A 26,068-nucleotide genomic window follows, 5' to 3' on the forward strand; every position below is an offset into this window, starting at 1 on the left:
GACCCCACAAGAACGTAGTTGGTGTGTTTTACAATATCATTCCACGCAGAGTTTGGTGAAGGTTCAGCGTGCTTATAGGCGAAGGTTTCAAAATCAGGCTCCTTCACACACGTCAATTTTGAAGTGGTACCGGGATTTTGTGGATCGTGGCTTCATATGTCATCAAAAGGAAAGGCCATTCAGGGAGACCATCTGTCAATGCGGGAATTGTGGAACAAGTGCGGGAGGTATTTGTTCGTAGTAATAAGAAGTCTGTACGTAGAGCTAGTCATCAGTTGAACATCCCTAAATCCACCGTATCTAAGATCCTGCGTACGCGACTGAAGTTTCACCCCTACAAACTGCAATTAGTGCACAAGTTGAAACCTGATGACCCTGTAAAACGGTTAGATTTCTCCGAACATTTTATGTTACTAATGGAGGATAACGTAAATCTGTCAGGAAGAATAATTTTCAGTGATGAGGCAACATTCCACGTTGGTGGAAAAGTGAACAGACATGATGTAAGGATTTGGGGGAGTGAGAATCCACATGCAATTTTGGAAGTTGAAATAGACTCCCCTAAAGTGAATGTCTCTTGTGCCGTATCGAAACGTCAAGTCTATGGCCCATTTTTCTTTTGAGAGGCCACTGTGAAAGGTCCAGCTTATCTTGACATGCTCACTGAATGGTTATTTCCACAATTGGAAGAAAATGAAGGCAATATTTTGTTTTCAACAAGATGGAGCACCTCCTCACTGGCATTTATATGTTCGGAAACATCTGAATGAGGAAGATGAATTGGAAGTGCCGGAAATGATGATAATGTCTTCTACAATTGGTTGCCGAGGTCACCTGACTTGTGGGTCTGTGACTTTTTTTTTTATGGGGTTACATAAAAGATTGTGTCTATGTACCCCCATTGCCTCAAAACCTGCAAGAACTGCAAATTCGCATCACTTCTGCAATCCAATCCATCCCTGTGGATATGTTGGAGCGTGTGTGGCATGAATGGGAATATCGCCTCGATGTCTGCAGGGCCACTCGTGGGGGCCACATTCAATGTCTACGAGTTGTAAAATAAAATATTTGAGTTTTTCTTTCAAATGTCACCAATTTCATTTAAATACGGTTATCCAAAGCGACGTAATACTACTTTAAAGTATGACAGTATATTTATGGACATGCTGTATATCAATATTTGAGGGGAGATCATTGTATTGTGCTGCAAGTCTGTAAAAGAGAGATCTTTCTTTGAATTTCTAGTCTAGGTTTTCTTTTTTGTATAAAATAACCTTGTGTTGCGTGTTGTGCGCATAGGTACTCGAAAGTGGAATTCCTCAAGAAGTGTGTTGCAGCGGATTTTGCCATTCACAATTTTGTATAAATAACTGAAATCATTCTGCAAACATCGCTGATAAGCAGTTTGTAAGTTTAGAAAAGACAAGAAATGCGGAGATGAAAAATTGCGTAATGAGGGAACCCTGTGAAGGACTATAGTTAGGAAGAAGTGAAAGACTGAATCGATTCTGGAGAGCTGAGTGCTACATGCCATGGACCAGACGGGAGAGCAGAATTCTATTATTAGGAAGATGAATGATTTGAAGTACAAGGTAAGGGCTGAGATGTCTGTAGTTTCAGTGAAACTGTAGAGTAAACCTAAGAGACGCATGGTCTTTTTTTTTTTTTTGTGGTGCATAAAATATGTTCCTCAAATGTGAGCTTTTTTGGTCGAATACAATGCCTATGTCTTTGTGAGAGGATACTGCTTTCATGTTATTGCCAGAGATGGAGGAAGATGACTTTAACAGGTTCTTCTTGAGAGAGATAGTGAGAGTAGTACACTTGTCAGGATGTAATGTAAGGTCCCATGTCAGGCACCAGGAAGTAAACGTCGTTAGGTCATTCTGAAGAAGATGAGTATCTTCGGAAGTGGAGATTTCCCTGAAAATTTTACAGTCATCTACGAAAAGAAGGTAATTGCTAGAGGGAGCTGTGAGATGGTCTTCAAGGTTTCTTTTTTTCGATAGGATCATCGTAGAGCATCGGCTCCTAACAAAATGAACATAGGTTATCATGGTTGACCCCTCTGTCGAAAATTTTCCAAGTCCAGCGTTAAAAATTGCAAATATCTCGAAAACGGTGAGAGATAGAGCGAAAATAAATCGAAAAATATCCCACGTTGACACCCTTGTCGATCTTGTGGATGTAGAGTATGTATGCCAAGTTTGTTGGTCCTGAGTTCAAGGGTGGGCCGATCGTTCGTAACTTCGAAGGTTGCATTGGCGTGTTCGTGTCCTCCCTGACTGGAAATTCAAAAAAATAACATAGGCTCTGGAAATTTTCCAAGTCCAGAGCTAAAATTGCGAATATCTCGAAAACGGTGAGAGATAGCGCGAAAATAAATAGAAAAATCGATTTTGGTGATATAGAGTACGTGCACCAAGTTTGGTGGTCCTAAAAGTTCAAGGGTGGTCCAATTGCCGATTTTTTTTTTTTGAACGCTCGATAGGATCATCGTAGAGACATGAGGTTTTTTGCGTTAGCATCGACTCGATGTTCTTTTTGATCTCCTAACAAAATAAACATAGTTTATCATGGTTGACCCCTCTGTCGAAAATTTTCCAAGTCCAGCGTTAAAAATTGCAAACATCTCGAAAACGGTGAGAGATAGAGAAAAAATAAATCGAAAAATCTCCCCAAATACCACCTCTTGTCGATATTGGGGACGTAGAGTATGTATGCCAAGTTTGGTGGTCCTGAGTTCAAGGGCAAGGGGTGTTTGCACACCCACCATCACTCGTAACTTCCGAACATGTAACCGTAGAGAGGTCGGGTTTAGTGTGTTGGTCGAGTCTCGATGTCCTCCCATACCAAAATTAGTATAGGAGAACCAATTTTTTTTTTTATCAATCGAAAATTTTCCAAGTCCTGCCTCTCTGTCAACAGGTGGTGAGGGCGTACCTCTCTTTTGCACTATTTTCGAGATTTGGGCCAGGGGCATTCGGTAACTCGTAAAGTCCCGTAGACGACACTTAGGTTAATTTAGACCGAGAAACAAAAAAAAAAAAAATGATCAGTGAATAGGTTAAGTTATATCACGTAAGATCGTGGTGCGAAAATTTATTTGCACCGCACCAAAATAAATCGTCATGAAAGGCTACGACACTTAGGTTAATTTAGACCGAGAAACAAAAAAATAAAAAAATAATCAGTGAATAGGTTAAGTTATATCACGTAAGATCGTGGCATGAAAATTGCACCAAAAAAATCGTCATAAAAGGCTATCACTGAGGTTAAATCATAAGAAAAAAGATGACCAATTTTTTTTTTCATCAATCGAAAGTTTTCCAAGTCCAATTACTGTCCAGGAACTCATCCTTTTGTGAAAATTTAGTTGCCATGAAAATTGCACTAAAATGTCGTTGAACGCTATAAAATCCACAAAAAATAGTCATGAAAGGCTATCACTGAAGTTAAATCGTAAAAAAAAGAGGGCTCATCCTTTTTTTGAAGTTGAAACAATAAACTTACACTACTAGTAAGTAACACTGCTGCTTTCTGAACACTTACTTCGGCTGTACGTTCGGCCACGAAGCTGGACTTCAACTCAAACGAGTGTGCCACTTTTTGTGAACAGAAGTGTACTTCTCTAGCGGACTTGTTTCAAATAAAAGGAAGTATGCCGACCAAGGGACAAGCTTTTACAGGCCCTGATCCATCCTCTTGTTTTCATCTTTTCTTTATCCTCCCCGATTTAACAAGTGAGGAACATTTCATAAAAGGAAATCGGTAGAGAGAGTTGGAGGTCACAAATAAAACAAACGGACGCCGTTACCAATCATGGAATTTTCTTCAACGTTTTTCAAGCACTATGCTAAACCCATTTTATTGAATGGTCGAAATTCCTAATGTTGCTTAACTACAATAAATAATCAATAACGCAGTTCACAACTCCAAAATAGCAAAATAAAATTGAACTTAAAACTACTATAGTCATTAGGAAATGATGATAATAAATTAATAATAATTGTATAATAATAAAAATAATAATAAACCCTAGCATAGTTTTATCATATTTAGTGTAATTTATGAGTTGAAACCGCACCTTTTCTTATCAGGAGGTTGGTATTGGCAAAGCTGTTCTTAATCCACACATGACAGGCAGGGAGGGCCTGCAGCTAACATTACAAATCCAATGGCTAATCCTAGGTACAGGCGATACATGTCACTGTGTAATTGAACGCATTTTCGAAAACTTTCCTCGTTCTGTTTACCATAACTTCCTACACCCCAAAAATTTCACGAGTCGCCACTGATTTGAATTAATAATTCAACACGTTCAATTTCACATTAATAATGGAAAACAAGCACACGAATTATGCTTTATAAATGCAATCCGAATATATATATATATATATATATATATATATATATATATATATATATATATATATATATATATTACATGTATAACTTTCATGCACGATGTTTTACACATATGCAACATGGAGCGACGTAAAATAAGAAAATACATATGGAATTTGAAATTGGGGCGGTAATTGCCTCCTGCAAGTACCCTTAGCTGTCAATGTTTACCCCTCTCCCCCTAGAACTCATTTCCGTCCAAGTTTGGGGGGGGGGTGGCAATGCCCTCTGCCATCCCTGTGGTTGCGCCACTGGCACACGAGGAAAATTTTCGGGATGGCGGTGCACAGGATTTAGCTGAAAAATTCTAGGGAGGCTGCCTATGAAAAAGCTTTGCAGATGAAATGGTTAGCGTAAATATACAGCCATATCGTCCACTGAGAATGCAAATGTCCTATCTCTAATTGTAGTACAATGAGAGATAGGACATTTGTATTCTCAGTGGACGATATGTCTTTCTTAGGTAAGATCCCTGCGTAACATTGTATTCCATTCTTCATTTAATTCATTCAGTTCACTAATCAATATCATATTCACGATTAACTTAGAGACAGAGTATTTTTTAAATGTATCGTTTTGATGAATTAATGAGCATGTAAATTAAATTAAAACGAATTATTATTTTTAGGAATTATATATTATCAATTCTTAAGGCGATCTCCCACCCCGCCGAAGGTTTGAACATTTTGCGTGTAAGCTTATGGGGTAACATTGGTCACAATTTTCTCGAGAACCAGTCGACAAAAAAATTTCAAATTTTAACTGAACACTGAGAAAGGATGTTTCTAGAGAACCACTGATTGATATTTCATTTGCTGTATCAACGTATCGAAAATTAATAAATTCCTTTTACCTTTGAAATATCGTATTTTTATGGTAAGGAGACCTAAAGAAACAGTGCATTCAAAGAACTTTATTAGCAAACAAAGAATTAAATAGAAACAATTACATCAAAGAAATATAACATTAAAACGGTTATATATCCTCATGCAATAAGGATCATGAGCATTTTATAGCTTTCATCAAGTGAAAGCAGGAACTATTTATTTCGGTGGAGAGAAATTATGCTGTTAGCGTATTACTCGGATGTAATGCGAAAACAAATTACACGCACGATGCATTAGAAGATTGGTTGTCGACATATTTGGATATAAATTAGCGTCAATAAAGAAGATATAAATATGATGTTAATCCTATGACTAGAAGCATTTCCTGTGCACAATCGAAGGCCCAGATTCGTCGTATTCGTGCTTGGAAATCCACATTTGCTGGAAGGTGGACAAAGAGGACAAGATGGAACCACCAATCCAAACAGAGTATTTTCTTTCTGGTGGCGCAATGATCTTGATCTTCATGGTGGAAGGCGCCAAAGACGTGATTTCCTTCTGCATCCTGTCGGCAATGCCCGGGTACATGGTAGTTCCTCCGGAGAGAACTGTGTTAGCGTACAAATCCTTCCTGATGTCCACGTCGCACTTCATGATGGAGTTGTAGGTGGTGTCGTGGATTCCGCAAGATTCCATCCCCAGGAAGGCCGGCTGGAAGAGCGCCTCCGGACACCGGAACCTCTCGTTGCCGATGGTGATGACCTGTCCGTCCGGAAGCTCGTAGGACCTCTCCAGGGCGCTGGAGGCCGCCGCGTTTGACATCTCCTCCTCGAAGTCGAGAGCCACGTAGCAGATCTTCTCCTTGATGTCGCGGACTATTTCTCTCTCGGCCGTGGTGGTGAAGCTGTAGCCTCGTTCCGTGAGGATCTTCATGAGGTAGTCGGTGAGGTCTCTTCCGGCCAGATCCAATCGGAGGATGGCGTGTGGTAAGGCGTATCCTGTGACAAATAGACATTCGGTTAGTGTCTATCCGGAATTTTCACTTTGAGTAATGAGAACATTTCTAAGGTAAAAAAAAAAAAAGGTAAAGTGTTCCCCTGTGCATAGCACCACGCCATGAAGGCGTATAGGGGGTGTGGGGGTAACGCCCCACACTTTCTTGATCCGGTCGTGAGTGGGGGATGTAAATATATACTTAGATATAGATATAAAATATGCAATCGAAAATGCAGTACATTGCATTCATTTCTTCCATTGTCTTTGTACAGTTGGACACGCATAAATTTTCTAACTGATGGGAGAAGAGAATGAGACAAACATAGTGATTAAAATTATGTTCGTAAGCGCCATTTTACAAATCTTAAGCAACCAAATACTTATTATTTCAAACGTTTTCCGACATCTATTAAAGAGAGGAACAATTTAAATATTAGAAGTAAGCCGGAAACATATAAATATTCAGATCGACCCCTGAAGAACGTCGTAAATGCAAATGTTCTCGATGTTTTATGTTTTTAGTGAATTTCCAAAATTAGCAAATGAAGACCACAGAGAAAGAACTTGCTTTGTGCATTTTCTTGATTTTACAGGAGAACACGTTATTTCCTTGTTATGAGCATGTTCTTTCTTTCCCTGCATACGCATCCAGAAACCCTTTACAATGAATGGAAAAGCACATTCCATTCTTGTACAATTCCTAGTTAAAAAGACCGTTCACAGAGCTTTTTGATAGCACTTTTACCTCAATTTGGCTACAAATGGACAAAGCACGTTCTTTCCCTGTGGTCTTCAAATGCAATTCACATAAACTCTTTTGCCTTTGTTCTTTTGGAATACTTTGTATTAAAATCAAGAATACCACTGTGGCTCTACAAATGAAATGCATCTTCAAAATACACCTTTTTTTTTGGTACTGGCTCAGGTTCCAACTAGTCTTTTAAAATCTCACAAAATGTACTGATCATTAAGTTTGACAATGTAGTATCCATTCAATAAACGTCTCTAGGAAAATATAGTTTGCAAGAGCGACAAGTGGATACTATCTGAAGCAATGCACCTGAATACCTTACCTTCATAAATGGGCACCGTGTGAGACACTCCGTCGCCAGAGTCTAACACAATGCCTGTTGTTCTTCCTGAGGCGTAGAGAGAGAGCACTGCTTGAATTGCCACATACATGGCAGGGGTGTTAAAGCTTTCGAACATTATCTGAAATTAAAGTAGTAAATCGTACATGTCGAGGTGAAATTAGTTCTATCTACGAATATCTAACGTATGTAGTCTGACTACTAGACAAGAAGTAGTTAGAAACCTACGCTATTAATGTTTTATGTAAAATCGTGAATATAAGAGAAATAAACAATTTTTCTATCTTAGAATAACATTAAAACTTTTTTTAAATTTAGAATTAAAAGAAAGTTACCTGTTTTCTGAATAAATGAAATCCAGAAAACTGCTTCTTACCAATAACTACACAAGATAAATATCAGCAAGTTGTGTAAAAAACTAAGATTCTAAAATATAATTTATCCAGAAATTGTATTAATCTTGAGATCTCAATAAAGGCTACATTGATCATAGGAATCTATATATTTAAATTTAATCGAGAAACTCCTTTGTCAAGTTATATTGAATTTAATAAAATATATGCTGAATGCTCTTGCCTTTGAAATAATTAAATCCAACTGAACGAATTAGATTTCTACAAGAATATTAGATTCGTTTTATGAAAATATTATTATAACAAATTCATATTACCAAAGACTGATATTCCCATTCCTGTTCAGTAAAGATATATGTGCCTGGAGAACAGCACCATCTTTAGAACGGAGGGAGTATGGTTTACTTACTTGAGTCATCTTCTCTCTGTTAGCCTTGGGGTTGAGGGGAGCTTCAGTGAGAAGTACAGGGTGTTCCTCAGGAGCTATCCGAAGCTCGTTGTAGAAAGTGTGGTGCCAGATCTTCTCCATGTCGTCCCAGTTGGTGACGATTCCGTGCTCTATTGGGTATTTCACGGTGAGGATTCCTCGCTTCGATTGGGCCTCGTCCCCCACGTAACTGTCCTTCTGTCCCATACCGACCATAATGCCCTGGAAGACAACACTAACTATAAAATTTGTCAGCTTAGTTTTCTGAATGAAATAATTGAATCTGTCCATCCCTATTCGGTTGTGGTTAACCCCCTCCGCAGGGTGTATGTGTGCGAAGCAGTGAAGAAGAGGATGATGAGCTGTAGATCGTTATACTCAAAGACAGTGGTGGCGACTAGGAGGGGCAGTTTCCCCCTCACTATGGCCTCTTAATATTAAGCCTTGCCTGCCAACAGAAAGCAAACTGTCCTTGTTCACCCCCTCTCCCCAATTTTAGAACCCAATCGCCGCTACTGCTCAAAGAAAAGTATACTGTTAATTTCAAAAGTTGTAACAGAGAGAGATCGCTTAATTTTAGACACCAAATGGGAGGCTGTAGGCCTACTCTTACGTGTGTTTCTGAATGTGTATGTATATATAGTGTGTGCGCGCCTCCCGTGGTGCAGTGGTAGCGTCATCGTCTTGTGGTCCCGGGTTCGATACACGGTGGAGGTCTATATAGTCCCTATTAGCCTTTCTGCGCATAAAGTCAACTTAAAACAAAAACTAGAAAAATATAGTGTGGTATTTGAAATGCTTTTAGTGGGGGAAATTTCAGTTACTACTCTTGAAACATTCGGATATAATGTAAATCATATACATATACGTGTGTAATCCCCTCCGAAAGTGACAAAAATTAGCAACCAGAGTACATACACATACACATGTATATGTGTGTATGTATCTATGAATGTATGGCTACTTTTAGGCAACTAGGGGATGGACAAGCTCCCATCTCCTTTCATTCGTTCATGTTTAGAAATCTTTAAAATTCGAAATTTCATAATATGATACACAACTCGGAAATTTGAAGTTCCTTCTGAAATCTTTACTCGAAAGTAAACAATATTTTTTTTTTTTTTGAAGACAGATTTTCGTAACTTGGTTGCAAGAAGCTCATGCATAATGATTCTAGCATATTAAACCTAACCTTCATGGGCGCCGATTTCTTCCGATATTTGGAGACACCCAAAGCTAAGCAAGGCACAAATACAGATTTCTTTCAGTTTGCGGCGGGGTGAGGGTGGGGGGGGGGGGCTAAGAATAAACAATTGAGTTAACTTTGAAAAATTGTAATTACAATTACTAACTCTAAAAACATATCAAGGTATATCGATTTTGATTGACAAAAAATCGATATATTGTGATTAAATATAATTATGGAAAATAATACTTTGTATGTAACATTGGTTACGCATTATATAAATGTTTAACAATGCAGTATGCACACATATGTAAAGTGGTCAAAATTACTGATTTAACTGACAAAAATATCAATAAACAAAAGAAACTAACCAAATACTAACAAATTACTGATCAAATACTGACCTATTTATTTACACAATATCAATAAATTGCTAAGTGTTAGAAATGGAATTGAAAAGGTAGTGCAGTATTTCATTTTTTGAAAATTATCTTGTCTCCACCATCCTGATAGCTTAGCCATCACATTTTTTTTATTGATGATAGTTTTCATAATTGTACAAAATTATGTAAGGCAATAAAACAATTATTTAAACAATAGTGTGTAGCAGATATTGAAAAGAAGAACGTACGTTGTCTGTCTTTGGTATTTTACTCAAAAAATTATAATTAAGCTCTTTTAAAATGGAAATCTGCCACTCTCTTCACAAGAGAGCACTTCAGACTGGCAGCATAGGGGTGTGCCTTCTTGCAATCATGTCTTAAAGCAGAGACCACAATTTGTAATCTAGAGGGTTGAGGTCTGCACTACCAGATGACCAATCAAAGGGGGGAAATGAAATCAGGTACTTTAGTCTCAAGCCACTGCTGGGCTGTTTGTATCTTACGAGCTGGCACAGAATCCTATTGAAAGCTTCACTCCTGAACATGAAAAAGAGTGTTGAGATACTTGACCATTATGTCTATGGCTGTCTCCTGGTACACTCAGGCTGATGTTTTTAACCCTTGTTATCATCATAACTCACCCCTCACAACATCATGATTGAAGCAGAACCCTTCCTTTCGACTACCTTCTCATGAACTTCTAGCATACACCCTGTCATTTTGCGATTTGAAAGCCTCCTCAACAGTACAACATTTTCCCATTGGTGAACACAATTCTTCTGTGCCCATTTACTGCACCATTCTATCACTTCTGTAGCTCAACTAGCAATGACTCACGTGTTGAAGAAAGCAAATACTCAAGAAATGGTTTCATCACTGGTAGGAAAAATGTATTGCCTTTGGTTGAATTGAAAAAAAAAAATCATCTCAGTTGGGAAGTGAGATCTGAAGTAATGGAGTAACAAAACCATAAAAGTAACAAATTGCAGTTATGCAAACACAAAAATACTGACTTTACTGGCCATCCTTTAAAAAAATACTGACAAATCACAGACTAAGATGAAAAAACTGACTTTCACTGATTTTACTGACCAATTTCCACCCCTGACGACAATAGACGCCGACAATAGAAGTTAAAAGTAGCTTACATTCGTGTGGAAAACAAAGGCACATATTTTTCTATGGACTGACTCACTCTAGAACACGAGTACACGAATACCTCGTCTCCTATTCTTGCACACAATCATAATGTACCATTCGTTTTCCGTAATTCACTGTGTATTTGGAAAAGAAATACTGAAATAGAGTAAACGCACGGACACTCTAAACTATAAACGCTGAACTGAGTGATAGTCCCCCATTGTTGATGTTCGCATTTCAGAGCAGTATCCCGCGTAATTTCACGCCTATTTTATGCAAAGTTCTTGCATGCAAAATTTTTTTGACCTTAAATAAAAAAAATAATTCAAACTAGAAATGGATTAAATAAGGGCCTAAATGTTCTCACAGAGAGTCTTCAAATAATTAATGAAATTTCCATTACGCAAATAATATTTTGTTACAACATGAAATTTTGTTGAATGTTATACATTGGGCCCCTTATAGAGGGAGCCAAGCGAGAACTGGGGGGAGGGGCGGTTTCGACGCCCCACTTCTCATATTGAATATAAGAAACTCAATGTTGTTTGTTTTCCTTACCTGATACCGTGGTCGACCGACGATCGAAGGGAAGACAGCCCTCGGTGCGTCGTCACCTGCGAAGCCAGCCTTGCACATTCCGGAGCCATTGTCGACAACAAGGGCAGCTACGTCTTCGTCGCACATGTTGTAGGGAGGAGATGGGTTTCCTAAAAAGCAGGAGAATTTGTTGACGTTATAATGTGAGGACATTTCAATATTTACTGCAGAAATTGATGGGGTATATCAAGTGTTAATTCAAGTTAGAAGTAAAATGCTATGAAGGGTTTAATATTGGCATAACCTAACCTCAAATTTTCCAAACAAAAAGTGTGGCAAAACTGTTCATTTTACTTGTTGAAATCACATTTATGTTTCTAGGCCAAGTTGATACATGTGCAAAGAAAGCAGGATGTCTACTCAAATTGCCACAGATTTGATTTGATTTAGTTTATTTTACGTTGCTATTCTGCCTTTTTTGGCTAATCGCGGCGATGGGATGAGTGGTGATAAGATCAGATGAATGACGGGACAATCACAAACATATACAGACAACATAACATGAACCACAGAGAATTATACTGGCTGTAAGTCTTGCTAGTCTGTAGAATAAATGCAAGGTGTACTACGTGGAAATGAGGTTGACATTAAGGGTCACCCCTTCCGCCCCCAGTTGCCCTATCTTGATTTAATGTCCAGAATGCAGAAATTTTGTGTGGACAAAAACGTGTATTGGAGAATCTTATAAATTTGCTCGAGTTAAACTGCATATACAGTTGTTCCATTATTCGAATGGAACAAGGCATGTAAATGTGTTATTGAAGAGACTGAGAGCATGATATTCTTTACGAAACAATATTCACGGAGAATTTGAACTGCGAAGAACAAGAGATATGAACGTGGACATGAAAGTGCTGAGTGCAACCAAATAATAAGGAAATTACCGTGGTAGACTGCGGAAAAAAATATTTTGGTAAGCGCGAAAGAAAATAAATGTAAAATTTTCGATAAATTTGCTCAAGCCGGGACTGGTCCTAAAGAGGAATCTGAACCACTGTTCAAAATGCCTTCACTGGAATCGAATCCAGATCAAGGCGACAGCATTAGTTATCACGCTATCGAGGAGACCGTTATATTTAAGAAAATATAGTAATGTACGGTAGTAATGTAGAATTGAACATTTTACTCACACATGTTCTTATGGTGAAATCTGTGATAAAATTGATGTAAAGATGTGAAGTAGAACAAAACAATTGCTTAAATTGTAAGCAATTAACAAATTATGGTTGTAAATGGATAAAACGAGTCAGGTACATAATGAATAAATGAATGAAGAAAGCTAATGTAATATAACATATAATAGGTTCTGTTTCTTATATTCTGCCCACAGTAATTGCGGAAAACATAAAGTAATGCTTCAAAGTTGCCTCTCAAGAAAACTCCACGTGACCAACACTGTTTGTAGTGATCACACTTTACACGCAAGTATGCCCCACGTACGAAATATGTATAGTTGTTCATCAAATATGTCAACGAAAATTGTCCGTTCGTTTTATCGACTGCTTCCTTGAATCTTCAATTATGATTTTTTGAAATTTTATTTTGTTTGATTTAAGCAATGTCGTTTATATTTACCATTAGGTAAACTCAAACGGGGAACATGAGAGAGAGCCGAACAGAAAATGAGACCAGTGGTGTACTTACGATCTTGTTCTGGACTGTTAAGATTTTAACCTTCCGTTCATTACAAAATAATAACCACAGTTTATTCAAGGTCCAAGGACATTTCGTGGAAGGTTAAGGTCGATTTGCTCACTTATCCTTTGACGAAAATGGAAAGACTTGTCACTTTTGTAGTGTTTGAATTGAAGGGGAGGGGCGAGACGGGAAATTTCCCTTCGTCTGGATTTTTCCCTATAGTCTAAATTAATTCTCAACTGGGACAAAATTTCCACACTTTCTGAGAGTATTTGTAGTATTATAGTTATTTTTTTATTATTCATCAGTATTTTATAATATGAAAGCTTAACTTTAAGGTAGAAAAGTGTTATGTATGTCATGTCATGTAGAATCTTCGTGAAGAAAATGACAATATTGGAGCTCGAAGTCATACTTATACAAAATTGTAGTTTTTAAAGTGAAAATTGTCTGGCTTTTAATAAATATACCTTAAATAATATACTTTGTTGTTATTGTCATTGCAATGACAATTTGATCAAGGTCACCCCGTCTTTCTTTATGCAGGGCAAATAACTATTTGGACAATATTTTACGGGCCATATTTAATAATATGACAATAAAAATAAGTCTTCAAAATAAAGTTAGAAGTTTTATAAGTATGGCGGGTCACATAAGTCATGATAGGCCGGATTGTGGTCCTCAGGTCTTAGTTCGAGAGGTACTGATGTAGACAAAACATTTCAAATGATGGGTAAAGAAATTTAGGAACTCCCGCCCCACACCCATTTACAGTTTCTTCAATCCGAACACTGATTAGAGGTACTATCCCCCCAGCATTCACCTCAGTGGAGCTACTGAGGAAAACGACGGGCAAAAACTTTTCCAGGATGACGGATCGTGGGATTTGAACCTACGACTTTCCGATTACGAGTCAGGGTTCAGATTCCACAATTGAAGTCCCTGAACAGAGTACTTTCCGTGACTACACTGGATTACGTTAGCACCACTACTTTGGACTCAGAACACTGAAAACAACAAACATGTTAGCCAACTCCACTGGATGCACAGTTCACACGCTCACACACCTGGTTCGATGTTCTTGAGGAGACTGCGATGAGCAGGCCGAGAGACCGACGTCTAAATACTCGAGAGATCCACTCCATTTCTCCCGTCTCAGGGAGACTTAATTGGCGTGACATACCACAATACTCAACACGATTATCCAAGAAAGTCACTGAAGCTTTCACGACGCGCCAATAGCCGAAGTCTGAGAGCAGAAACAAGGTCGCTGCTTCTTTCTGTAAACCAGACGCCGTCACGGAAGTCACCTACCACACGCTTCCGCTTTCAACTTTACAACCGTGCGCTTTTTCCTAAGAGCCTACTTTCTATCTAGATCACTATCTGTCCTTTTCTTTCCGATGTAAGGAAACATCCACGGTACTGTTCAGTATTTATCAACCATCATACACTTTCCGTCGGTGAAATATTATTAATTAAAAACTACCCAATATTAGGTTCCATGAGGCTCGTCATCTCAGGCGAGAGCCGACCTCCGTGGTAGAGTGATTAGCACAGTGCGGTACGAGATCAAAGGTCTCGGGTTCTAATCCCGGCATGGGTGTTCTTTGCGATTGCTCCCTTAAACGATTTCATCATATCATCACTAATCCTTATCTTCGCGATTAGCCAAACATGTCCGAAAAGCGAAGTAAAATAAACTAAATTAATCAATTATCTCAAGTGAAAAAAATTCCTTGCTGTTCCCAGTGGACTCGAACCAGCGTCCGTCCCGAACCCCGAGTCCAAAGTCTTACGACTTGTGAAAGCGTCCCCCTTTTCCTTTGTTTATATCCGACCCTGGATTACTTCCCTTCTTTAATACTTTCAATCTCTCTCTCTGGGTGTCTGGAGAGCAGATTTATAAGAATGCCCGAAATACAAGAAGGGGGTACACATAAAATTTATATTTCTGTCCCTAGGTTCGTTGCACATGTACAGCTGGTAAAAGGCAGTACTAGAGCTCTAGGAGTTAATTAAGCAAATCAGAACATTATCTTGGAGGATTACATATGGTTTATTGTATGCAGTTTTTTATTTACATTATTTACAATTTGTTTGCTTGCACTGGTGCAAATAAAAAAAAAACAACTTAAAACAACAAAATGTGCACCTATGGCTTACACCATTGGCACTTCCTTTACCGCAGAGTTAGCAAAACTATCTCTACGGGCCTACCCTCGACTTTACGATATTCCGTTCATTTGAATGCGTTTCCTTACGCTTTTACTTCTTTTAACTTCGGGGCATAATTATTCAATACGGAAATGTCTAAATAATCAAAGCTCTTCTAAAGGGGCTTTTGGGACAGCAACAGGGGTTGGCTTCAAATGTTACATTCTTATTATCAGTCTAGCCGCCATAAGTGGACTAGAGAAGAGGAGTGCGAGTCCGTGGACTTCCACCCAGTAGCACTGGAATTTTCCACAGCAACGGTCTTTTGAAAGGCAGCTCCCCCAATTGTGAAGCTAAGAACAGGGGAATCTAATGTCCAGTAAAAAGCACAAGCACATATTCTTACAAGCAATAATACATAAAAGTACACATAAGAATTAATCTTTTCACCATGTATCAAGCAAGCAGTTAATTAATATTACATAAAAGCCAGTAAGGGTCATTCTGATCTTTACAGACTTAGACCGCACGTCCATGTCGAGGGGGGGCCTCCCGAGAGATCTGGAAAAAATTTTAATGGATAAATTGTTGCGATATTTCATTACAAATAATATTGTTTTCTACGATTTACAAGAAACATTATAATCATGTTGGCTGCCGTAACCAGGGGTGTACGGGACATAAAAATTTTGGTCATTACAGTATTGGGAAGGAAATATTATATACTTTATTCTCTATTTCATTTCTTGATCAGGTCGAGAAATTTTCTAAATGTACACACCCTATTTCTCATATCAAGTGATTGTTTTGCACTACTGGAATAAAAACGGTAAATTTCAAGAAATTTCAGAAACTTATTATAGTGCAGGAAATATCAAGAATTTATTCCTTTTAAACAAGATCCTTTTGAATTTGCCGAAATCATTTCCCGAAGCTGGTATCTGACCTTGATAATTCATACTTTTTTTACAGTTCCCTTCGACATGTAAAAACATGGATCAGAGGTACCATGAAGGACAGTAGATTAAGTAGTCTCTGACTCTGATTGATATCTGTGCATCGTGAAAAAGTACAAAAGGACAAAGAACTGTTCATCAACAAAGTGATAGATGTTTATTGAAATGAAGCAAAGCGGATCCAGTTTCTATCTAAATAGTAGACTCCAGTCTGCACGTGTATACAATGCCAAACTATTATCAATTCAATTTGAATTTTATGATTTCTAAAGTAGTAGTAACTATAGTGCAGGAGGCCGTAGAAAGATCGTTTCGCTGGCTTGCAGCAGACGACAATATGGGGGGGGGGGGTGTCTGCGAGAACCAATCAGGTCCGCGAATGAGCGAGCCCGGTTGCCACAGCTAGCTCTCGCTGCACCCTTCTGGAAGGGTGAGTGACCTCTGCCTCTTGCTACCTCCGCCTGTTTGTTCGGCTGAGGAGCAGACGACACGAGAGTATCGGCAATAGTGTACGAGCGACGTCTGCTGTTAGCCCGCGAAACGCTCTTTCTAAGGCCTCCTGCACTATAGTAGTAGTAATAATAATAATAAAAGTTTCTATGGCTGAAGGACAAGATACGAAATCTTACTCTGCCACCCCCCCCCCCCGAGAAAAAATTCTGCGGACGTCCTTGCGCACGGCCACAGTGCAGGTCAATTTTGAGGTGGTGTTAACACTGTAACATCTACTGTTAGATTAATTATATAATATTTTCACAGTAAATAAAAGAAACTTAAAGCAGTGTATCTAACTTTTCCGTTGCACACACTGTATATGACAACAAATTATGAATAAACATATTATAGATCTCTTCCAAACGTTTCTTTTTATCGTGAATGGTACAGATGGATACTAAAACGTATTAGGTAAAGGTACTTAAAAGTTAATATTTATTGACAGTTGTTTTACTGCCACTTGAGGACAATGCACACAAACAAATGAAACGTGAAGAACGCTGAAGCATTGACGTGCTTATGGGGCAGTTTTCTGTTTTGTGAACTAAGTGGTTTTTTAAACCACGCAATTGCACATATCGATAGAAGTTTATTCAGAACTTTTCATGAAGTCAGCACCAACAAGACAATAAATTAAGCATTTTTTCACTTTATGTTTTTTCAATATAAGTAAGTCAAGACAATTGACATCTCTTTCACATTGCTTAAAAGATGCTCCCGCATTATTAGAGCAACCTGTGTTGTGTTTGAATCCCGAGTTAGAAATATGTCTTTCATTGTTTTGTTCTTTCGTCTGTTTCATATATAATAAATTTCATATTCAATAAAATACAATAACAAAATAATAATTGTATTGTTTACCGCGGAAGAATTATTTTTGTAAGTGGTCCTTATCGACATTCCGAAAATCTAGCAAGTACCCGCTTCGATTCTCGCTAGGGGCACATTTCAGTAGTTCGGATCCCGGAAGACTTCAACATTACCCAACCAAAACATTCCATTGCAGTTCCCGGGTTCGAATCCCGACATTGGCACAAGTGTTCTTTGTAAGTGTCCCTTCACCAATTTCATCTTATCATCAGTCATTCTCATCGTCGCTATTAACCCATTTTCTCCATTTGGAAAACAATCTTTATAAAATATTATTTGAATAGGGAATTTTGCACTAAATCTACGTCGAGTTGGTAATGAGCAGATTTGTGGTACGAGTAATACCAGAATGTTATTGTTTATAATTACGTATATAAAAACAAATAACCTTAAAAAAACTCGTATTTATGACCAAAGAAAGCTTGGAAGCAAATAGATTAGCCAAAAGTGGCAGAAAAGTGACGTAAAATAACAACAATACAAAAAGCTTTGCCTCAATTAGTAAGAAACTAGGACATACACTTTAATGGCTAGTTTTAGAGTACATAGTGAGGTCACACCATGATAGGATGCCTCAATAAACACTTATCCCTTTCTAGGCACTAATTCTAAAGCAATTAAATTGAGAGTTCGTTGGCCCTATCATATCTGCGCGACAATCAAGCCAGAAAGGTTCTGTATCCAGAAGTCACGCATTGTCGTTCAAGCCAACCCCCACTGTTTCAATAACAACTGCACTGGTCATCCATCAGCATAATTATGAGCGTAAAATGCAATCCCAAAGAGGCGCCGCTACTTTCATATATCGTGCATTACTTACAAGGTTTTATTCTCTACTATCAGCGCTCGTGAAAGTAATGCTTGTCAGTTGAAGCTTTCACAGACTGGTTTATTGACCGTATTGTAGTCGATATGAGGTTTTAAAGGATACCTTTTGGTGCGTAACGCTATTAGATCAGAGACCATTCTTGAAATTTGCGTTACAATCACTTGGCATACATTACGTTGAATGAAGCGGAATTGAATCTGAGTATCATGGAAATAATATAAGGCTCTAGGTGTAGCCAAGATTTGAATTAGGAGGAGGGGTTACAATTTGCAGGCCAGGGTTCGATATCAGGCCCATACATTTTGATTTAGTCTTTGGTAATTAGCGTCGCCTCTTTGTCACTTTTGGCTAATCGCGACGATGAGGATGAGTGATGATGTGATGAAATTGATGAAGTGGCACACAAAGAACATCCATGCTCCGGCCTGGAATCGAATCTGGTATAACTTGCGTTGTAGCGCGCTGTGCTAACTAGTCCAGGTCGGTTGGAGCACCATAGAAGCACATATTTATCGTCGCTTTTCTGCCGATTTTCGGAACATTTGGCTAATAGTGGCTATGAGAATGAAATTAGATGAAATTGATGAAGGGACACTCAGAAAGATTGATTGATTGATTTGTCAAAAGAAGATGAAAAGCAAGTAAAATAAACTAAAGCAATCAATCAATCAACCACTACGATAATTATTACACCATCGAGAGGCCCAACTCTTTGCTGTTAATCTGCTAATGAATGAACAGTGCATTTTGGATATTTTTCTAAAAGATCGTTTAGTTTATTTATTGTATTTTTATTTTGATCACACATATCATTAATTCAATTTTTTCAGATTCTTAATTTACTTCAGGATGGAAGATTATCCAGACTTTATCATGAACTTATAAAGTATAATAACTAAAATTTGAGTCCAGGTTGAAGTATCAAGCTAGTCTCCTTATCAGATTAAGCACATACGTACAGTTAAAGTGTCTCTCTTCAATTATGCGTTAAATATGCAGAACGAGAACTAGGATAATGCACGAATATATTTACTATTTTCTTATTTCGCTATTGTCTGATTGTTTATTCCGGTTCTTACATACGGACCCATTTATACCCATGGCTGGGTTGATATCATTTAAATAGCAATAAGTTTGTTTCAATTATTAATAAGAGAATCGTGTATACCAGTATTTCTTCAGGTTCTAATCCCAGATTTATGTAATATATCTTTTATAATTTTATCCTCATATTTAGAACGAATGAACTGTCGCAAGTGCACAAATAATTAACAACATAAATCAGTCAATAATAGTGGATATAACCTAGATTTTTATCTTGCAACAAAAGTTGTAGTCCTATCTTGTGCAACTGATGCTTCCTGAAAGACCCGGCTGAATGCAGTGGCATGAAACTTGGACGACAAATGAGTGCAATTAGAAAACAATAAACCTGGGCGAAATTGGAGCACAACAACGATACGTTGCCCTTGTACAAAAAAACATGCAGATAATAATCTTGATTTATGAGTCAGATAAACGACCACAACACCTAACAGAAAATGCAGCCATGAAGCATGACACAAGAGTGTTGCTGACAAGAACACGACTTCTTGCAGCATTTGAAGAACACTTGCTACAATATGAGGGAGAGAAGCAAAGAGAAAAAAATAGTAAGATAATTATTTGGAGAGAGGAAGATGACAGTATATGCTGATTGACACTATTTCTATCAATGTGCGAATTAATGGGGGGTGCAGGGAATCCCCCCACAAGATATTTTATCCCTGGGAAGAAAAATTATGTTTATCCCTGCAAGGGATGTTTTTATCCCTCTTAAAGCAAATGAAATTGAAACCATATAAAATATCATATTTTTTAACTACATAACAAACACAATTGAAGAATCATTTGTGTCCAGTCATCAAAAATTTCCCTGCCGAAAAGTATGCAACCTTGTGGATTAAAGTACACATTCTGGAACTGGCCAACCTTACCGAGCAGGCGGTTTTCCATTTAAAGTTTTCATGGCATAGTGCCGATATTTTACATGTATTAAAGTGTTCACAAGAAACTTGTAGGTAAGTTAGATGGACATTAAGTTTGAACTTGGAAATAGAAATTTTGCCACGGTTTTGGTGTTGCTAGCTCGATAGCTCTATTGTGTACGAGTTTTGGGTTATCTTAGAATGTAAATATACTAAATATTTCTAAATTACGTGTAAATGTTTAAAGATTTTATGACGTAGTCTAGAACCATTGTTCTATGGCACTTAGAACTGTAAGGCAATAGTTTAGTTTACTAACTGGTAGCATGTACAAATTTGCAAACCCAAGAAGAATCTACCTCCCGAAATAAGATCACAAATACGCCACTGAGTGGACATTCCCCTCGCTCTCCCAAAGCAAAGAGCTTAATTCGCACAGTGATTGCTATGCAAGTCGAGCACAGGTTGGGTACGTAAGGGAACAGCCATCAAGCCTCACTCTATGTTAAAATCTTCCCAGAGTCACTGTAGGAACAAGTTGGGCAGGCTATATCTTCAGCTTTCTAACAGATTTATTATAAACCGTATATTTAACCTTGAATTAAACTTTCTTGCTTTAGATAGTATGGTATTGACTATTACAATGGTCGTCCGTAACTAAAAAGCATTTCTTTGTTCTTTCTTGTGTATGGCGTAAGAAAGGGAGCAATCTTTAAATCTCGCACGATAAAAGCATGTGAAGTTAATGAAGTCAAGTCTTCGCTGCCCCCCACAACCTCTTCACTGGAAGGGAATGTCCCAAAAGGGGCGCCTACTTGCTTATCCGATATAAGAAAATATTTTATCCTTGACACCCAAAATTAATATTAAACACTCAATTAACAAATTTTGATTTTTAATTTTTTTTTATTTAGCATCGCTTCTCTGCCATTTTCGGCTAATCGCGACGATCAGGATGAGTGGTGATTTGATGAAATTGATGAAGGGACGCTCACAAACGATACCCATGCCCAGGCCGGGATTCGAACCCTGGATTCCTGGCGTCGTGTGGCGTGTATGCATTCACTCCGCCACGAAGATCGGCTGCCAATTAACATAAGGTCGTCGCTCTACTTTACGTATAAACTATGCAATCGCACTAAATCACGATCATCTGAAATCTAGAATCATTTAGATTAAACGTTCAAAACCAACATGGAAACTTAACAGGGAGAGTTAAACAAATGTTCTTCATCCATCGCAATGTACGAGATGAACTATTACTGTGGTAGAAATGATTGATTGTTGCTTTAAGTCCACTTTCTGCACAGAAAGGCTAATCGGGACTGGACGTACAGTTTAAAGTGCGATCCGAACCTCTGTGCCTCCACCGGGTATAAAACCCGGGACCCCTTAATTGCAAGGCGACGACGTTACCACTTCGCCATCATGGAGGCTCTGTGGTAGAAATGATTCCAACCCGCATAGGAGTGTAACTCGGCACGCTAACATATTTGAGCCAGTTTATTGGATGCAGGAGAGCAGAAAAAACCCGGAGAGGGCGGTGTTTCGTTGTAGCAGAAAGTAAGTATGCGTTCAGTAACGCAAGAAAATTAGCTTAATTGACAGGTCTACTTTTAAAGTGTTTAATTATAAGACGTCACACTTATTGGACTTTCCAGCAGTTACCCTCCTTTAGTTTCCCTTCACGTGTAACGCTCTCCTATCGGGGAACTTCAACCAAGATAGATATAATGTACCCCCACACATCGCTTCAGAATACCGTATTTCACCGCATGATCTTCGGACCCTGTTGTTTTTTCAGACCAAAAATTGGTATGCAACCTTTCATCAGGTAATCGTCGCAACGGCTCTTCAGATAACGAAACCAATGATAGCGGCGCAGAATCTTAGGACACAGAAGATTAAATTTTGTAAGTCCGTACTTCAAAATACGGTAGTAATGTTTCTCAAGTGTAATTAATATTTCGAATTTAATGCAAAAATCAACATATCAGCACAATTTTTTTTAAAGAAAGCTTCACAAAATGGTCGCACCCCACTTTTTTTTTTTTTTTTTAAAAAAATGACCTCAAAAATTCCAACGATGATGATGATATGATCTATACTTTCAAGTGACGTCACCACTTCAAAATATGTCACTGGTATAATACATTTGTGAAAGAAAACATAATTTTTGTGTTAATGTATTAATTGTACCTTAGTTTCATATGTATCTCTAGTTTAATATTTATTGTATTGTATTCTGTTTTGTGTAATTCTGTATGCATCTATATGTATATGTATTGAGATAATGCCTTGTGTGAGTTTGGGATGTAAACGTGTGCAGATGTCAGTTTTGTTTCTAGCATGCTTTGTAATTAAAGTGATTCATCTGTATTTAATCTGTGATCTTGAAAAGGTATAAAAGCGAGGATTTCGCATAAGAAATGAACATTCGCCGCAGTTCATCGACAGAATTCAAACCAAAAAGAACTGCTCGGTGTTGTGTATACATTTTGGTGTGGTAGTTCGAGGCGTAAGCTAGACCTATGCGACCATAGGTACGCAGATGATGTGAAATAATTTTGGGTACTTCGGCACTTTAGGATATTTTCTCTGTGCTGTAAAATATTGTTGCCTTACACCAGGGTTGTTAAAGGTCCAGGAACCCATAAATTCTAATGGGTTCTATTGGGTTCCGGTGCAGGACCGGAACCTTTTTTCTCGCACAATTTAAATTCGGTCCAAGTTGCGTATTGTTTCATTGAAGAAAGGTTCCTGGACCATATTTAAATTGATGCGGGAAAAGAAGGTTTCTGGACCGAATTGAAATTCATTCTGGAAAAAAGGTTCCTGGACCTAATTTAATTTTATCCGAAAAAAGAAGTTCTTGGACCGTATTTAAATTCATCCGGAAAAAATGTTCCTGGACCGAATTGAAATACTTTAAATATGAAAAGGTTATACAATGTCTAGAACTCATTTACGTTTGCTGATTTTCTCTCCCAGTCAGGGATTGAATTTATTTAAAATTCGTAGACCAGAATTGACCGATTAAAAGTTGCCTTTTAAAAATGTCCGCGAGTACGTTTACATTGGAATGTCACACTGCGGTTGTAGAAACCGTATCGCAGGAAATAAATCATATCGCTGTTGTTCTCTCGTGGGCCACGTTCAAAAACTCCCTTGTCAAAGAGTTACTGTACATGTGCATAACGCAATGGACTATATTAGCGTGGCGTCACATTGAGTTGAAACAAACCCGTCATGTGTTGCTCCGGCATCCGATCCAGGAACCGCAGCCAATAGGAACAGCTAAGAGTAAGAGAATGGGAGAAAGCGAAGTATATACAGGTTATGGGAAAAAATGAAAGAGGCGCGCTGGTATGGTTCAGATTAGGGGGATGGAAACAACTAAAAAAAAAAAGAGAAACGAAGCAGGGAAAACGATATGTTCTTTGTGCGATGGGGAGGAGACGAACAAGCATATCCTACTGAATTGTCCTTCTACACGTGACCTAATGGACAAATGGATGAAAAACTTAAAAGGGAGGGAGGTGATAGAAGTGGTAGACGACAGAATAAAGATAAAGGAAGCTATTAGAGAAGGCAGCGAAATGAGTGATCATGCTCCAGACGAGCCATCTTTATAGTGTAAGTGTGTGTAAAGTAAAATGTATGCGTTTTTTGGTGAGAGTACAGGAAAAGAGAAGTGGGGCGAGGAAGAAGGAAGAAAGACTGGAAGAAGAACTGTCGAGGGAGGGGAAGAATGTGTATATAGGGGACAAAGTAAGATACAGCTTAAAAGAAAACTAAATGTAACAAAATATTGTAGAAAAATCAAAACTATGTAGTGCGTACAGTCATGGAAAAAAGTTCTTCCCCATAAGGTTTTAATAGGAGCAAGTAATGCAGGAGGGTAGGCAACACATATTGCACTCTTCGATGATCGGGTGATTTTGCCTGTCTTAACACCGAGAAATGTCTTCCATGCGAAGGTCAACATGACAGGAAAGCAAAGAGGGTCACGTGGCTATTGGTTACGTGGAGTGCTGTGCTTCTCCACGTCCCCAGTTCTTGATCCACATTGCAGAAAAAGTAGAGCTGCATGCAATATATGAAAATAGGTTGTTTTCAACTACACGCTTAATTATGATTTTCCCAATTGTAAATCTATCAGACGTGTCTCCCGATTTAGTCGGGACAGTCTTTTACTTTGAATTCCTGTTCGTCATAGGCGTAACTTGACAGGGGCAGAAAGGGCATTTGTAACCCCCCCAAATCAGGTTTCTTAAAGCTGCTAAAACAGGAATTAAATACTATGATTTGACGCGTCCAAAAAAAGTATTATATTTGAAAGATTGTTCCCAAATACGTAGAGAGCAATTCAATACTTTGAAAGTGTCTCAGATTTGTTTATTATGTCACATCTTAGTGTGGCAAACGTCTACTACAAAAGTGGAATTTCGTAACAGAAAAACCCACTCCTTTTATTTCGTAGCCGATTTCATCTTGAAACTGAAATTAGGAATATTAGTTAACAATGTCATTGGTAAACAATAAAAAAATGTGTTAGACCCAATTCTTTAATACCTTATCATAATCTTTATCGCAAGTTTAAATTTTGTTGTAAGTCCACTTTATGCAAAAAAAAAAAAAAAGGTAAAGTGCTCACCTGTGCTTAGCGCTACGCCATGAAGGCGTATAGGGGGTGTGGGGGTAACGCTCCACACTTTCTTGATCCGTTCGTGAGTGGGGGTGATGTGATCAGCATCACGCCCCTGACCGCCTTTACCCCCAGGGTTTCCCCCAGGTACCCATGTTATTCGACGCCGGGGCCGCTTCCATCGTTAGAAATGTTCCCGGATTTGAACCGGCCAGGGATCGAACCCGGGGCCTATAGCATGGTAGTCAGACGCGTTACCGACTGAGTCACCGGCACAGATAGACTAATCTGAACTGAATACAGTTTAAAGTGGGATCCGGACCAGTATGTTCTATCACATGGTATCGTACCCAAGACCCCTTGATTACAAGGCCTTATCACTACGCCATCAGTGAGGCGCACACAATCTTTGTATTTCGATCTTTTAAACCTATATGTATCATATAATAGGTTGTTTAACGTTGCTATGCCTCTATGGATTATTTAGCAAGGTTTCATAGAATATAAGCTTCTCTTCCATGTTTATGGTTTCCTGTCTGCAGTAGAAAAACTGGCAGGTTCCCATAGCGTTTCTTTCAATAGTCTTACAATGGTTGCATATCATATCACTCAAATTTCATTCATTCGTTTTGAACACACTCCCCGACGGCGCAGTGGGATCGTGGGCGCCTTGTAATTAAGGGATCCCGGGTTCGAAACTCGGTGGAGGAACATAGTGGTTAGGATCCCCCTTTAAACTGTAGGTCCATTCACGATTAGCCTAACAGGACATGAAGTGGACTTAAGACACCAAATCAAGCAATCAACACAATCCCGTTATTGTCCATATTATCGAATACAGAACATTCGTCGCGAATAACATAAGCAGTAAGACAGTGTGAAATAACCGAATAGAAACAGAACCTAAAACCTACAACGGATAGATTGGATTAAGTCGACGATACAGCATGCGTTCTGAAATGAACAAGAATACGAAAGTTGAAGGACCTATACGCACCCACTTTTCCTCCACTCAATGGGGAAGATATTCTTCTAGCTGAGAAGCCTTTACGTAGCAGTGCCCTGAGGGAACTTCAAGGCCATGACGATAAAGTGTTCTAC

The 26,068-nt window shown here is 38.4% G+C and overlaps 2 protein-coding genes across 2 annotated transcripts in view; one reads left to right on the forward strand and one right to left on the reverse strand.

Moving 5' to 3' along the window:
- Positions 1 to 1,491: 1,491 nt before the first annotated feature.
- The window catches only part of LOC145983984 (uncharacterized), a 46,054-nt gene continuing 21,477 nt past the window's right edge, over positions 1,492 to 26,068 (forward strand). The window contains exon 1 of the mRNA XM_083117231.1: positions 1,492 to 1,592. Within this exon, the coding sequence (XP_082973357.1) occupies positions 1,533 to 1,592 (60 nt within the window). The 5' untranslated portion in view covers positions 1,492 to 1,532. The remainder of the gene's footprint in view (positions 1,593 to 26,068) is intronic.
- On the reverse strand, positions 5,312 to 14,175 carry LOC145997279 (actin-5C-like). Its single transcript, XM_083134167.1, has 5 exons — positions 14,113 to 14,175; positions 11,369 to 11,517; positions 8,084 to 8,323; positions 7,304 to 7,442; positions 5,312 to 6,232 (listed from the first exon to the last, which is right to left on the reverse strand). Exons 2-5 carry the CDS (start codon positions 11,492 to 11,494, stop codon positions 5,607 to 5,609), a joined length of 1,131 nt encoding a protein of 376 aa, XP_082990293.1. The 5' UTR covers positions 11,495 to 11,517; positions 14,113 to 14,175; the 3' UTR covers positions 5,312 to 5,606.

The sequence above is a fragment of the Lepisma saccharinum genome, chromosome 1 (genome assembly GCF_977018435.1).
Source record: "Lepisma saccharinum chromosome 1, izLepSacc3.1, whole genome shotgun sequence".
Lineage (NCBI taxonomy): Eukaryota > Metazoa > Arthropoda > Insecta > Zygentoma > Lepismatidae > Lepisma > Lepisma saccharinum.